This window comes from Lycorma delicatula, chromosome 3 (assembly GCF_047948215.1).
Source record: "Lycorma delicatula isolate Av1 chromosome 3, ASM4794821v1, whole genome shotgun sequence".
NCBI lineage: Eukaryota > Metazoa > Arthropoda > Insecta > Hemiptera > Fulgoridae > Lycorma > Lycorma delicatula.
Genome location: NC_134457.1, coordinates 170,474,130 through 170,491,045, shown reverse-complemented (window position 1 = coordinate 170,491,045; position 16,916 = coordinate 170,474,130). Strand labels below are relative to the sequence as shown.

The 16,916-nt window shown below is 30.7% G+C and overlaps 1 protein-coding gene across 3 annotated transcripts in view; it reads left to right on the top strand.

The window, feature by feature from the left end:
- The window catches only part of Larp7 (La related protein 7), a 53,275-nt gene that overhangs the window by 34,262 nt on the left and 2,097 nt on the right, over positions 1-16,916 (top strand). For all 3 annotated transcript variants that reach the window (XM_075361008.1, XM_075361009.1, XM_075361010.1), the window contains exons 7-8: positions 6,183-6,465; positions 12,933-13,074. In XM_075361008.1, coding sequence (XP_075217123.1) covers positions 6,183-6,465; positions 12,933-13,074 — 425 coding nt within the window. The remainder of the gene's footprint in view (positions 1-6,182; positions 6,466-12,932; positions 13,075-16,916) is intronic.

The window sequence follows — 16,916 nt, the reverse complement described above, 5'->3', positions numbered from 1 at the left end:
CATCTTTTTATTACTATGAATTTTTTAAATAATATTGAGGTTTAACAGAACCATCCATAAAAACAGTTATTCATAATTATATTAATTTAATTAGACCCATTGTTTCATTTATTTTACCATTCGTTTTTTTTTAAGTGGTACCTTCATCAGTCCACTAAACGAAATACCTGTATTGTGCATAATGAATACCAATTATTTCAGAGAAAGCAATTCTGACTGTTGTCTCAAGCGCGCTTTACAAGCTACATGTCCTTGAGAAAGGCTGGTACAGATGCTGTTGTGTTACAAATTAATCTACTCTTTCTGTTTTGAAGCAATTTACACTGCTTTAACTCAATAGAGAAATTATGCCCACTAACATCTTAATATTTAATTTTTTTGGAGGTTTTACAGTTCATTCATCATTTGTTAGGTCATACTGTCAGTCATGGAACTGTCATATATTGAACTGTTTTTGTGCATTCTGTTCTTCACTATATTGAAGAAAAACTTCCGAATGAAATGTAATTATGAATGATCAGAAAACTGATAGGGGATTAATATAAGTCCACCTTCAGTTATTCTTTTGTTTTAAATCATGTTATTAGCCTTAAAACTTATCCAAAAAATGTAATTCAACTAGTGTAGCTGTTAAACTTTTGAGACAAAAATAATATAGTATAATTGTTATCTAATTACAGGTGTTTTGAACATAAATAAATTTTGCTTTAAAATTAATTGGATTTATTTATTTCCATTTTATGGGGCCTTTAAAAGTAAACAAAACAATACAATATAAATATTTCAATACTGAATCCAGAGTCATTTTAACAGTAAATTCTGAATAACAATATCTTTCCTTGACCATATACTGTTTTTTTTAGAAAGATTTTTGAAGGGTTTGTCATTACTACCTATTGGATAAAATACAAAATATATTACTATCAGAACTAGAAAGTACAAGGGCCATTCAATAATTAACACTCCAAGGTGAATCTCTCATAACTTTGTTTTTTCTTGCTGCAGTAATGATTTTTTTAATGGATGCAATAACAAGTTTTTCATTTAGATTTTAACGAGTTTTTAGAATTAATTTAGTATGTTTTTGTTATTCTAAAAAAGTAGCTCTAAATATTAAATTTTTATTCTTAATCACTGAAATTTCTGTAATCTTATATTCAGTATCAACAAAATTATAAAATTCACTGACTATACTGGCAAGTTAATGCCAAATAATTATTACAGAAAAAATATACTATTTTTTGCTGGTTGTGTTATAATGTATTTGACCAATTGCAATTGATCGCATTTATAAACTTAAACTTGTTAATTATTTATGTTTCTGAACACATTATGCTACGCAAACAAGAAAGATATTTTAAAATTCATCTGCAGTCATAAAATACATATTAGTAATGTTTCAGTATTTGTGTATATTTGTAATTAGTATTTTTCCCTTGCTGTCAGTAATGCATTAAAAAAACACTACAATGCAAAAATAAACTCGTTAGCATGAACACATTGTTAATGTACATAATGGCTAACAATATTATATCATTAGCTATAATTTGTAGAAAACAAAATATAAAATATTGTCTCACGCTGAGAATTTAAAGATAGTACTGATATAATCATTTTGTTAATTGCACAAGTTTTAAAATTAAATAACATTTCAAACCTGTTATTCTTGTACAAAAGAATTAACACCAGAATTTTTATACGTTCATTATTGTAAAAATGTTTCTCTTGTAGAGACTTTCTTTTTACCAGTGAGATGAAAATCACATTGTGACAAAACTGGGATATAGACTAGGTGTGATACTACTTTCCAGCCAATTTCATTATAATTCTTCAATAATAAAATTTGTTAATTTTCTATCTTTCTACTATGAAAAAATATTTTTAAACAGTAATGTTTATTTAAATTGTAGTTTTTAATCAGTCAGTGTGTTTAATTATTGAATGGTGGTTGTATTAAATATTTATTAACCCTGGAACTGCTAACCATTTCTATCATTATTATTCGTTATTGTTATTATTATTTATAGCTAATGCATTAGCTATGTCATCATCAACCGCTAGAGTCACAATTGTGATGCAGTGTGTAAAATCTTACATCACAGTATTATATCGCTGTTTTTTTTTGTCTTCAGTCATTTGACTGGTTTGATGCAGCTCTCCAAGATTCCCTATCTAGTGCTAGTCTTTTCATTTCAGTATACCTTCTACATCCTACATCCCTAACAATTTGTTTTACATATTCCAAACGTGGCCTGCCTACACAATTTTTCTCTTCTACCTGTCCTTCCAATATTAAAGCGACTATTCCAGGATGCCTTAGTATGTGGCCTATAAGTCTGTCTCTTCTTTTAACTATATTTTTCCAAAGGCTTCTTTCTTCATCTATTTGCCGCAATACCTCTTCATTTGTCACTTTATCCACCCATCTGATTTTTAACATTCTCCTATAGCACCACATTTCAAATCTTTTCTTCTCAGATACTCCGATTGTCCAAGTTTCACTTCCATATAAAGCGACACTCCAAACATACACTTTCAAAAATCTTTTCCTGACATTTAAATTAATTTTTGATGTAAACAAATTATATTTCTTACTGAAGGCTCGTTTAGCTTGTGCTATTCGGCATTTTATATCGCTCCTGCTTCGTCCATCTTTAGTAATTCTACTTCCCAAATAACAAAATTCTTCTACCTCCATAATCTTTTCTCCTCCTATTTTCACATTCAGTGGTCCATCTTTGTTATTTCTACTACATTTCATTACTTTTGTTTTGTTCTTGTTTATTTTCATGCGATAGTTCTTGCGTAGGACTTAATCTATGCCGTTCATTGTTTCTTCTAAATCCTTTTACTCTCGGCTAGAATTACTATATCATCAGCAAATCGTAGCATCTTTATCTTTTCACCTTGTACTGTTACTCCGAATCTAAATTGTTCTTTAACATCATTAACTGCTAGTTCCATGTAAAGATTATAAGTAACGGAGATAGGGAACATCCGTGTCGGACTCCCTTTCTTATTACGGCTTCTTTCTTATGTTCTTCAATTGTTACTGTTGCTGTTTGGTTCCTGTACATGTTAGCAATTGTTCTTCTATCTCTGTATTCGAACCCTAATTTTTAAAAATGTTGAACATTTTATTCCAGTCTACGTTATCGAATGCCTTTTCTAGGTCTATAAACGCCAAGTATGTTTGCTTGTTTTTCTTTAATCTGAGGCCTAAAATTGCTTCCCTTGTCCCTATACTTTTCCTGAAACCAAATTGGTCTTCTCCTAACACTTCCTCCACTCTCCTCTCAATTCTTCTGTATAGAATTCTAGTTAAGATTTTTGATGCATGACTAGTTAAACTAATTGTTCTGTATTCTTCACATTTATCTACCCCTGCTTTCTTTGGTATCATTACTATAACACTTTTTTTGAAGTCTGATGGAAATTCCCCTTTTTCATAAATATTACACACCAGTTTGTATAATCTATCAATCGCTTCCTCACCTGGACTGCGCAGTAATTCTACAGGTATTCCGTCTATTCCAGGAGCCTTTCTGCCATTTAAATCTTTTGATGCTCTCTTAAATTCAGATCTCAGTATTGTTTCTCCCATTTCATCCTCCTCAACTTCCTCTTTTTCCTCTATAACACCATTTTCTAATTCATTTCCTCCGTATAACTCTTCAATATATTCCACCCATCTATCGACTTTTGTTTAACACATTATTAGATTTTAATTTATGTACCCCAAAATTTTCCTTAACTTTCCTGTATTCTCCGTCTATTTTACCAATGTTCATTTCTCTTTCCACTTCTGAACACTTTTCTTTAATCCACTCTTCTTTCGCCATGTTGCACTTCTTATAGCGCTGTTTATAGCATTTCTTAATTGCCGATAGTTCCTTTTACTTTCTTCATCACTAGCATTCTTATATTTTCTACGTTCATCCATCAGCAGCTGCAATATATCGTCTGAAACCCAAGGTTTTCTACCGGTTCTCTTTATTCCGCCTAAGTTTGCTTCTGCTGATTTAATAATTTCCTTTTTAACATTCTCCCCATTCTTCTTCTACATTTTCTACCTTATCTTTTTTACTCAGACCTCTTGCGATGTCCTCCTCAAAAATCTTCTTTACCTCCTCTTCCTCAAGCTTCTCTAAATTCCACCAATTCATCTGACACCTTTTCTTCAGGTTTTTAAACCCCAATCTACATTTCATTATCACCAAATTATGGTCGCTATCAATGTCTGTTCCAGGGTAAGTTTTGCAGTCAACGAGTTGATTTCTAAATCTTTGCTTAACCATGATATAATCTATCTGATACCTTGCAGTATCGCCTGGCTTTTTCCAAGTGTATATTCTTCTATTATGATTTTTAAATTGGGTGTTGGCAATTATTAAATTATACTTCGTGCAAAACTCTATAAGTCGGTCCCCTCTTTCATTCCTTTTGCCCAGCCCGTATTCACCCACTATATTTCCTTCCTTGCCTTTTCCAATGCTTGCATTCCAATCTCCAACTATTATTAAATTTTCATCTCCTTTTACGTGTTTAATTGCTTCATCAATCTCTTCGTATACACACTCTACCTCATCATCATCATGGGCGCTTGTAGGCATATAGACGTTAACAATCGTCGGTTTAGGTTTTGATTTTATCCTTATTACAATGATTCTATCGCTATGCGTCTTGAAATACTCCACTCTCCTCCCTATCTTCTTGTTCATCACGAAACCTACTCCTGCCTGCCCATTATTTGACGCTGAGTTAATTATAATTAATTAATATCGCTGCTTAATATCTAAAAATGTTAATGTTAAAATTAAAAATTAGATATTTTAAAGTTAAACATTAGAAAACTGACATTTCACTTTATAAAAACCATTAATTACAGTTTTATAAAAGAAAATTATGTAAAAGTTATAGCCGGAAAAACTAGAGTTATTGGGCAAAATCACAATGGCATTGCACACAGCTGATCTTAGTGGGTTGTTTTGTTTGCAGTTTACCTATATGTTTGTTCTGCGTTCTTTTTACTGTGAGTTTCTCTTTTTTCTATAAAATGATATTGAAAATGAGTGAATTATCTATTCTAGTGTCATTTGCAATTATTTGATTAAAATATATTATGCAAGTGATAATGATTATTCAGCCATTGGTATGTCTCTTTGGTAACAAACTGTTTGTTACCAGAAACAAACTACTGTGTGTTGTTTGTTCAAACAGCTCTGCATTATTTGTTCAAGCAAAAAAAATCAAGAAGCCCAGAATTGACCAGGCCATTCTGGGGTACAGTCTGCTTGCTATCACAAATTGTAGTACTTATGAAGACCAGTGAAGTTTGATAGGAAAAGACAACGTTCTGTTTCAGAACTAGACTAAAATTTGTCCTACAGTTAACATGGTACATATTATACTACATAATGTATTACGTTTATATATAAATTTCTTTTTAATTATACCAAGTTATAAAATTTTGTTTTTTGAATTTATATAAAATTTTTGTATGTAATGGAATAAAATGTGCTTTCTGGTCTCTGAAAAATGCACAAATTTTACAACAATCAACAAAAAAAATCTCAATTTATTCTATTTATCAAGATTATCACCGCGATAAAGGTATGCTTCTAATTTTTACATTAGCATGCATTCAGAATTTTGCAAATAAAATTGTATATTGTAGTGATTATCTTATCTTTTGTACTTATTTTATAGCAAATTTTTTTAATACAGGCTTGCATTTTGTTTAAAAATTATTTAGCATTTTAGGAAAAATTGGCAGCAAATCCAGGGTTTAACTGTTTATTGCTTACTGTAACGTAACATGTAAACAATGAAATAATGAATCAAACCAAACACTATTCAAGACAAATAACATTTTCAACAGATGCACAATAATTATAATAGAAACATGTATATAGAAATTCATATCTAAAATATATTTTTTAGTTATTAAATGAAATAGTTCATGATAGTATCTAAAGATCTCAAGAGAGTATAGTACATTAAAGATTTTTTAACTTTATTTATGTTATGTTTTTATATATATGTTCAACTAAGATTGTCTTCAGTACATTTTTCAAGTGATTTAACATCATGCACAAAAAAAATTCGATTAAAATTTTCTTTAGGTTTTACTCAAGTTCTAATCACTTTCATGTAAAAAATGTAATAAAATGATGTTTCAGGTCAGAGTGGAAATCATTGCGTAATAAATATTTAAATGAACAAAGGAGAAAAATGAAACAATTAAAACAGTATTTGAAGTACAAAAAATATAGTAATTACAAAAATGGTAAATGTGATGATAGTAATAACATGGAGAATACTGATCAAACAGTGATGAATCCATTTGATGATAAAAATGCTACTGATTCACAGTTTGAAATATCCAATCGATTGAAGCTTTCTCATGGCCAGATAGTCAAAGTCATTTTACCTGAACCTCTAGTCAATAAATCTTCTTTTCAGGTGATTATCCACTTTTTTTTTATTTCTATTGGCATTAGTAAAATAAATTTTTGAATGTTAGTCTTTCATGTAACTTGCTACTTCATTTAACATAAAATTTACAAAATTTTAATATTGAAATTATTATTTAATGAAAATAAATGAAATTGTTATATTTTTCAAGTAATAATAAAATTTGACTAGGAAATTATGTAAAAGTGCATTTTATATCATTGACTTATATTTAGTTGTATAAATGTTGGCTGGAAACTCAATACTATTGAACTAAATTTAAATCTTAATTAGCGGGTTTTTATGTTATTTATTATTCACATAACACTGTATAAATACAGCAACATATAAAGAATTTTTCCGTCGTAAAATAATTTTTAATTATAAGATTAAATATTTTTTAATATAATGCAAATTATACGATGGTCCATTGAAATGTGCTTAAATTTGAATTAATATAGATCACTATTTATTAATTTGTGTCTTGATGGTATTTAGTGTTACATAACATTAAAAAAACTTGGCAATGTCAAATATTACTCTACGGTGGTCTGACAATAAGTTTAAATTAAATATTAATTTTGCTTTTTTAACTATTAAAGGAGGATTTATCTTCATTGTAAATTTACTTTCAACACACCTAGTAATAGAATTTTTTAGTTAAATTGCAATAATTTTTTCCAGCTACTGGTGACTTCTAAATTACTTATAAATTCATTGGTCATTTTCAATAGTAATAGCCAGGGTAGATGATGATTTCTACTTTTAAACATTGAAATAAAAGAAATTGAAAACTAGGAATCTAAATTAAAATAAAATTAAAGAAACTTTTTTTACAATTTCTTAGCTTTTGTCTTTGTAGTTATAATGCTTACACATGTACAGAATGTATCACAAAGTTCTCCCAAGACTGTCCTGAAATGCTTCATTTACTAGTTACAGGTAGTTAGATTCCACTCTGATATCAGCTATCTGGTGAAATGAGATCGAAATGATTTTTAGGATGTTAATTAAGGGGCAGAGTTAGTAATGTTTTTTAGATTTTGACCTGATAATCGAATGAAATGGGTCCCAGAACTGTGCAAACAGTAATTTTGAGAAATCTGGAATGAAAACCAATAAAATAAGGCGAGAAAAACCCCGATTTTTATACTTATCGTACAATAACTATTTTAAATGAATAATAAACTCGTAAAATTTTAAACAAAACCTTTAGAGAATTTAATTCTGTACGAAATAGTGCAAGAGAAGTTGAATAAAACCAAGAAAATTTAGAAAAATTCAAATTTAATTTGGAAACAGTATATTACTACATTTACCAGAAAAGTACTTATTTGATGTAAACAAAAAACAAATTCTTTTTTTGATGATGTGAAAAATTGTAAAAACAAAATTGTCTGTTAAAAATTAAAAAAAAATACTGGTAATTACACAGTTGTGAAATAAAAATAAATAAATAAAAGTTACTTAGATAATATTTTTTTTTTTAATTAGAGAAATACAATGAATTATTTTGAAAATTATTATTTCAATGTTAGCAATAAAATAACAACAGCTGATCAACAATACACATTGCTGTATTAGTGTTTAAATCACTCTGTAAGGTACATTAAGTATATAGGATAATGTTGTTAGTGAAGGTTTTCTGTGAATTTTAGTTTGAATGTGATCGGTATGCCATTGAAGTAATGCTGTACTTATTTACAAAAGAGGAATATACTGATATGGTTTCTGAATTGCTGGATTCCAGATCCCAGAACAATTAGTGTGATTTTTTGCAATCTTCAGGAAATAGGTTTACTACCTAGTGTTCGTACCAACTATAAACGATCTGTCCAACATGACGCTGTTATTGATGAAATTATTATCCATGCAATTCAGTGGAGTCCAAGCATCAATACGATCAATAAGTGGATTGGAGTTTTGCATTCTATGGTTTGGAGGACTCTTAAACTAAAATAGTTTTATCCTTATAAGCAGCTAGTTCAACATACAGTTACTGTATGACACACAAGAGATGGTCTCCTTCACTTGGAGTTCTGAAACTGGTAGATTAGAAATCAACACCTCTACAAGCATGTTTTGTTTCTAGCAAATTTCACTTGAAATGCTGTCAACAACTTACACAATGAGCTTACATGGGCAGAAGTAAATCTTCATGAAACAGTGGAAAGCAATTTTCAACACTGATTTAGCATCTATATACTGTGCGACCTTCTTCACTATTAGCTGTTTGGACTGTTTATATTACCTGGGCCGCTAAAATACTGAAGTCTACTTGCACTTTCTTCAAGAAGAATTGTCACAGATGCTTGAAGATGTTCCTCTAGTGCTGAGACACAAAGTATATTTATAGCACAATGGTGTGCCTCCCCACTTTTCTTGTGCTACTTCCACTCACTCAAATCATTATTTTTTTAAAAAACAAATCGGTTGTGGAGGTCCATATTCCTGGCCCCCAAGGTCACCTGATCTAACATGTTTAGATTGTGCGTCTGGGGATGGATGAAAAATATTGTGTACAAAACCAAAATACATCCTCCTAAGGAATTAATTGTCCGCATTATAGATATGGCTGAGCAACTTAAGGATTACAAAGAGCAACAAAAAAAAGCAGTACAGGAGCGTGCCAAGAAATGTGTTGAAAATGGCAGGCCATTTTTGAATATTTATTAGAAACTGGTATGTATAATGCACTTTGATCTAGTGTACTGTTTATAGATAGAATTGGAAATTTTCTAACATTTCTTTGTATTATTCAACTTCTTACACAATTTTCTTCAGAATGGGATCCCTACTAATGTTATTTAAAATGTTTATGTGTTTATTACCCATTTAACAAATTTATTATACATCAAACAAAAAACTGGGTTTTTTACCCTAATTTATTGCTTTAAACTGCAGATTTCTCAAAAACTATTGATATGCAGATATGGTTCTGGGATCTATTTCATTTGATTTTTCAAGTTAAAAACCATAAGAAATCACTAATTCAGCTCCTCCATCATTTGAATGGAAGGATCAAGGGAAACTGTGAAAACCTTGATCAAAGCAGCATTACTAAATAATTAATAAATATAATAAGTGATTATAAGCCATTAATATATAGGTGTTTATAAAAACCATTTAGAATTCAGGGTTGTGGTTTATTTTGATATTTCCTCGACATCAAAATGAAGAACAAACTTTATATAAACATATATCCAGAAACACTTAGTTTACCGGTTACTCGCCATTTTGTATTAACATTAAAATTTATTTCTCAGGAATGGTTAATCATTTTGAACTGAAAATTTGTATACTCGTAAGATACCTAGAGGTTTATTTATATAAAAATGATTAACCTGATCACTCAATCCATTTTAAAATGGCAGCTTTGTAATTTTTTAATTGATAATATAATTTCAAATTATTTTTCAATATTGTTTATTAATATAATATTTTCATGATTTCAATAATATGGTATTTTTATTGTAATACTTTCAGTGTTATTAAATTATTATAACATGATAACATAATCATGTAATTTATTACATTATAACATTAATAAAAATTAAACTTGGGAGGAAATGAAAACTATTTTTTTTAATTTAGAGATACATCAAGAATTTTTTCCATAACTTTTTTTATTTATGAAAAGATTGGAATAAATAAGGTCTCATTTTCTTTGTCATTAAATTTTTAACTGTTTTTGTAATAACATAACATTTAAATAAACCAGCAGTTGCTAAGATAGTAATTAAAGTTTACATGACAGCCATTTTGAAATGAATTGAGAAATCAGGTTCTTTATTTTTATACAAGCAAACCTCCAGGTACCCTACCAATATAAAATTTCTGCTTGTTTGATTAACCATTCCTGAGAAATAAATGTTTTTATTAAAAATGCAAAATTTTTGATAGTCTGTGAACTAACAGCATTTCTGTAAATATGTCCATATAAAGTTTTTTCTTTATTTTGAGGTGGGGAACCTTTCCCTGAATTCTTGCAATGTTTTATAAACAGTCTGTATAAAAATAGTAATTTAACTATTTAAATAATTTTGAATTAATGATTATATGAAGATAAATAAAATAAAAATTATACTAAAGGTATTGCTTGTTAAATTTAAATACACATTGAGTTACTAAAAAAAAATTCAGGTTAATTTAATTAGTGTAGTTTTAAAAAAATTCATCAATAAAGTAATCTTTTAAATTAATCTGAAAGTAAATGTAAATTTAATTTTAAATTTAAGTGTAAAGTAAATAAGTTGATCCGAAGATCTTATTGATTATAAGGTAATTTATTAAAAATAAAAACAAGTTAATATTTTTTTTTTTAAATTAAAAGTATTATACTGGGAAATTACAGAATTTTTAATTTACTAAAAATTGATTTATATAAATTAAAATATTTACCAGTATAAAAGAAAGAACTGAACCCCATTTTTATGTCTTGGATAATTGTATTGTTAAAATTTATTATATTTTCTCCTCATTATCTACTGAATTATTTAAGACTTTAAATGGCTGTAGATTTAGATTATAAACGAAACTTTTTATAAAGGATTTTTATCATTTTCTCATTTAACAATTAACATATTACTGTTTTTTCATACTAAACAGTAACATAAAAGTTATATCTGATATGGAATTATGAACATCTGAGAAAAAAAATCTGATGTGGACACCATATGACTTATTTCATTTGAAAGTGTGACATGATCCTCCTGTTCTTTAATTGCTGAAATTAGAAATTAGAAATTGCTGAAATTTGTTCACAAATTAAGATCAGAAGAATTATATCAAACCAAAGAGCGATTAAGTGATTGGTAACAAAAAACAAATAAGCAAAATGATGATCAACTTCGACTTATGAAGAATATTGTTTGAGAATATCAGAGTAGTAATGAATTAAAAGATACAAATTTTTTGCAATTTATTAAAGGTCATAAAGATTGCATTACTCAGTGTATATGTTGTTCTTGTGAGGATCTAATTTTCAGTCACTCTGTAAACTTTAATGTAGATAAAATTAAACAGAAATTCCAGAATAATTAAATAAAATTAAACAGAAATTAAACTAGAAAATCCAAAAATACTACAATTCTAAATTATAATTTTCAATTAATATTAAATAATCAGATGTTTCACCAAATCTACACATATGTAATAATGCCTATTAAATTACATATACACGTTTTTAAAAGTACATAAAATTATGTTTCACTAATAACTTCAGATTTTTTATTCATATATATTTTTTTTTATTATTGAATAATTATTATTTATTGTAAAAACTTTTTATAATCACGGGTTAATAATTACTAATAAATCAATATATTTAAATTAAAAAAAAAAGTTACAAACATAAACTAAAAGAAAAGTTAACAAGAAGTAGGAGATGAAGTCTGATTCGAACTGATGTGCCTTCCCCTTCTAAGATCCAAATATTTCATTAATTAAAATTTCATTTGGCTGCAACTCTGGAACCAGTGAAAATAAGTACTATTTATGATATATCATTGAAAAGCTCTCAATAAGGGCTTATTACTGCAGTTAAGAAAAAAGTCCAAAATTCAAAAAATTTGGATTTTGGGCTTTTTTTGGATACTTTTGGTTCAGTTGATTGCAATCAAAAGGGGAGGTACATAACTTGATTTTACAGCAGTCCTAAATCCAAAATTTCAACATCCTACGGCTAGTTTTTTTGAGTTATGCGAGATATGTAGATATGTGCGTATATACAGGCACACTGAAACTAGTTAAAATGGATTCTGTGATGTTCAAAATGGATATTTCCATTGAAATCTGAAAACCAAAATTTTTCGGATTATTTTTTCACAATCCTTCCTTTACTTCATACAAGGAAGTATTAGTTCAGTGTAAATCATTCTAAAAAAAAAAGAAATAATAAATCTAAAAGTCAATAAAATTTTAGCTCTTACCATTTATGACAGATAATTTATGCATGGAAAGGAACTGTTTTCATTTATCATGAACAGAGTGGCTATTTGGATTCCAAATAATTTTTAGTTTAGTAAACTGTAGTTTTTATAGCATCATATTCATCTAATTACCTGTTAGTTATTTTTTAAATGTTGTTTCCCTGGAACATGTTTTATTGTATATATGATGATGTTAGAAATTCATCAGAGATAGTGTTAGAGAACTTTATCATCCATCTTATCCATTAGTGTCATTTTTTTAACAGTTTTAGGTAACCTTATAACTGGTTGGATAAAAGTTTCTCTGAAAAATAATTTACCAAGGAACAAAAATCTCTTCATCCCATGCATACCAGGGAAATTAAGGAATTTTCTACTGCCTTCTTTATTCAGCTAAACATATTGCATGTTATAACCATTATGGAACTGGGGCAGCTAACCCTGGGATGACAAACTCTCAAACCACTAATTATATATTATAACTTAGTGGAATATTTATTGAAGTGTAATTGATCTACAATTAAAACAAAATATTTTTTTTTCCAGAATGAAGCAAAACTCTTTCCAGAAATCAAATACATTGATGTTAAAGAAGGTTCAATAACAGCCTACCTTAGATTCCCTACTTCATCAGCAGCTGAAAAGTGTGTAGAGTCTGGACATTGGGCCAATGCCTTTGTTATTGAAGGTATTGAAAAATGTTTATGAATCACAATTTTAATTTTTATTAAATATTATTTTTAATTTATTTTTATTACTCTTTAACTGATAACTTATGGTGCCAATAAAAAGCACACCTGCTCAGTTGTCTTTATTAGCTATTTTTAAATGCTAGACCAGGCAGTTAATGATACAAAGGGAAATTTATATCCATTATTTATTAATAGCAGTTGATGGAACTATTTTAGAAAATGTAACTCTGACTATTGTCGGGTTATATGGATATAAGGAATGAAGCTTTACCAGTACCTGATTTATTTTTTATTTAACAATTATACTTTTATATCATTGACATAAATAACACTGATAAATACAGTTTTTGTCCTTAAAATGTGATACATGAAACCAATCTGTTATTTAATGCTGAAAACAAATCTGAAGTTACAATTTTTTTATCACCTATGTTTGTGAAAAATTCCAAAATTTTAATTCCGAAAATTGTTTCTATTATATAATACACAACTAACTCGTACGTTTTTTTTGCTTTATATTATTTTTATATTTACATCTTCTATATATATTTCTAACTCTATTAATCAGTGGTTATTCATGAAACAATAATTTAATAAGTCAACACAAACATCACATATCATGATCATACCTTTTTATTGAAGTATACGTGAACAAGATTCATCATGTCTGTAAAAATTCAAGAAAACACAAAGCTTATTGGCTTTCTTAGCCTACTTTTTTGATGATTCCGGACAGCCAAGTTAACAGTCAGCATTATGTAATAAAACAGTGAAAGAAACAAGAGAACTTGACTCCTGGTGAAAAAATAAATAAATATTTATGGGTAAACCAGAAAAAATATTCTTACCATCCCTTCTTATCAAACTGGGATTAATAACAATTTTGTAAAAGCTATGAAAATGAAGTCAAGAATTCTTGTGCATAAGACAGAAATTCCCAAAAGTGAAGCAAAAATTAAAGAAGGGATTTATTTTTCTTGGCTCACAAAAAGGTAATTGCATAGATGAAACGTTTAACTCTTTGTTGACTAGTGTAGAGCTCACTGCTTGGACAGCATTTAAAAGCACTTGCAAAACTTTTCTGGATGTGTATAAATCACAAAATTACCAGGATAGTGTAGATAAACTAAAAAATTTATATAGATCTAAGAGATATGTCACCAAAAGTAAATTTCCTGCATTCATATCTGGATTTCTTTCCACCAAACTTTCGGGCAGTAAGTGGTGAGCATTTCCGACTGTAAGTAGAAAGATTCTACTTACAGATGAGTAGTCTATGCAAAAAAATAATGCAGCAAAAGATATCAGATTTAGAGAAACATTAAAAAACTTTTATTTCATGTATCGGTATAATCACACTTCAATTATCATAACCATTCATTGTAAAACTTGCCCTTATAAAAAAAAATTAATAAAGATATAGGCTATTCTGGTCTTTAGAGACTGGTTTTTAGTTTGATCCCTGCATATTAATTTTTTTTCATTGTAATTATGCCAACATGAAGTTAGTGTAATCTAGTATCAGCATTTTTTTTTTTTTTTAAAGTGAAGGAGCTCCATTTATGGGCGCCTAGGCAGTGTCGAGCTTGCTAACAGGTTCCTCAAGGTGTTATTAGGTATATATACTTGCACACTACCGACTAAACTCCCTGGCTACCCCCTCCTGGTATTTTTAATGAAACATTTCAATTTCAGGTAATTCTCTCTCACACAGTCATTACCAGTCATGCACAGAAAACAGGAACTCATCAGTAGATCACACAAATCTCATCATGTACAATACTGCACATCACATCCGCTCAATTGTCACACACACACATCAGGCACTTCAAGCTCATAAATCATACACACTATTTACCTAAGGCTACCATTGAGTACATGGGCGGGGTGCCCCCAGCCTCATCACACTCAAGCAATCCCCACATGCACAGGGAACCCCCTAGGTGCTCCGTTAGGGGCCTGTTCGCCCTCGTACCCTCTGACGCCTCATACTCAAGTGGGACACCTCCCAGGTGCACAGATCTTCCATTATGCTTCTTGCAAACCTGGCTATAGTCACCAAGTTCTCCTCACTTTCCAACATAATTTGCTGCAGGTCCTCAGGAAGAAACATTTCCCTACGGCCTATGGAATCTAGGGTATTTCTCCTTGCTTCATCAAAGCAAGGACACCTAAAAAACACATGGAATGTCATCTCATCTACTTCACACACTGGACAGTTAGTAGTATGATTTAGCCCGAACCTGAACATGTACTCTCTGAAACCACCATGGCTTGTCAGAAACTGTGCAAACTACTAATCCAACAAATTGTGGGGCCTCATGCACCAATTCCTCAGGTCACCAATAAGTTGGTGGGTCCATCTACTCTTACCATTCGCATCCCATGGCATCTGCCATACTCCCTTCAGTTCTTCCATAATTTCATTTGATACTCTCCTTTTTTCTGTAGGTGGTAATGCCCCCTGCTCTCTCAACCTCCTCCAATGAATGATCACCAGGTTTATGGATAGCATCCCTGCCATAACCTCCACCGCATCACAGGAAACAGTATGGTATGCAGCTGTGATGCAGAGGCAGGTCCTCCTATGCAGTGACTCAAGTGCACCCTTATATTTAGCATATCTAGTCACCCCATCACAGATCTCAGTGCCATAAAGGCACTGTGTGGAATAAACCACACTAGACAGCAGCCTCCTTTGCTGCTGCCTGGGCCCCCCACAATTAAATAGTAAACTGGCAATCAACTTTATGACTTTTTCTGCCTTCTCAGAGGCCTCCAATGCATGCGCTCTGAAATGCAACCTAGCTTCCACCCATATTCCTAGGTATCTTATCACTACCATCAAATCTATCTCCAGTTCTCAAGTGTCAGTTTCAATGTCGGGCTTCTTTTCCTGTTTGTGATTAAAACAATCTCTGTCCTTTCCATAGCCATTGATAAACCAACTCCAGACATCCAGGCACTGATAGCTGCATATGAGTCTCTACTCTTGTCCGTAGCTTCCCTCCTTGTATTTGACTCAACCACCAGAGCCAAGTCATCTGCATAGCTCACGAGGGTGACACCTGCTGGCAAAGGAGTTTGAAACACCCCGCCACATACAAAGTTCCAAAGGATTGGTCCAAGGACCGATCCTTGTGGAACCCTCTATCTACACAGCACTCTACCACACCATCCTTGTACACCACCTTGTACAACAGTCTTCCTCTAAGATAAGATAGCATCATCTGCCTCAGGTATTGGGGGACCCTAAAGCCCGTAAATGTAGACCTGATAGCCTCATGTGTAATGTAATTGAACGCATTTCTTACATCTAAAGTCACTAGAGCACACACTTTCCATTCACAAGTGATTCTCCTAGCCACACCAAAGACATCAACCACCCGATTCAAAGCTTCCCCTACGGAATCCATATTGCTTGACTGAGATTTCACCGCCTTGTCAATAGCTCTATTCAGCCTCTGCTGCAACATCCTTTAAAGTATTTTCGCCGTTGAATCTATCATCACAAGAGGCCTGTAGGACGATTGCAACACTGGATCCCTCCCTGGCTTGGGAACCAAAACTAGATGCTGTCACCTCCTTCTCTGAGAAAAGACACCCTCGGTTAGGCAGTTGTTGTAGACCCCCTCAAAAAAAAGCTCTAGGGTCCACCGCAGCAGCCACCTTAACTACCAAATTTGGTTGGAGATCAGTGTCGGGTGCCTTATCTGGAGACAATAACTATTCTAAATGGCTTTCCCCATGAATCCGAGTTTATCTCTGTTGTGAGTTTCCACCAACATGACATTTTTGAGGTACAAGTAAGTCGGCAAGCTCATATTTGCATCTCCTG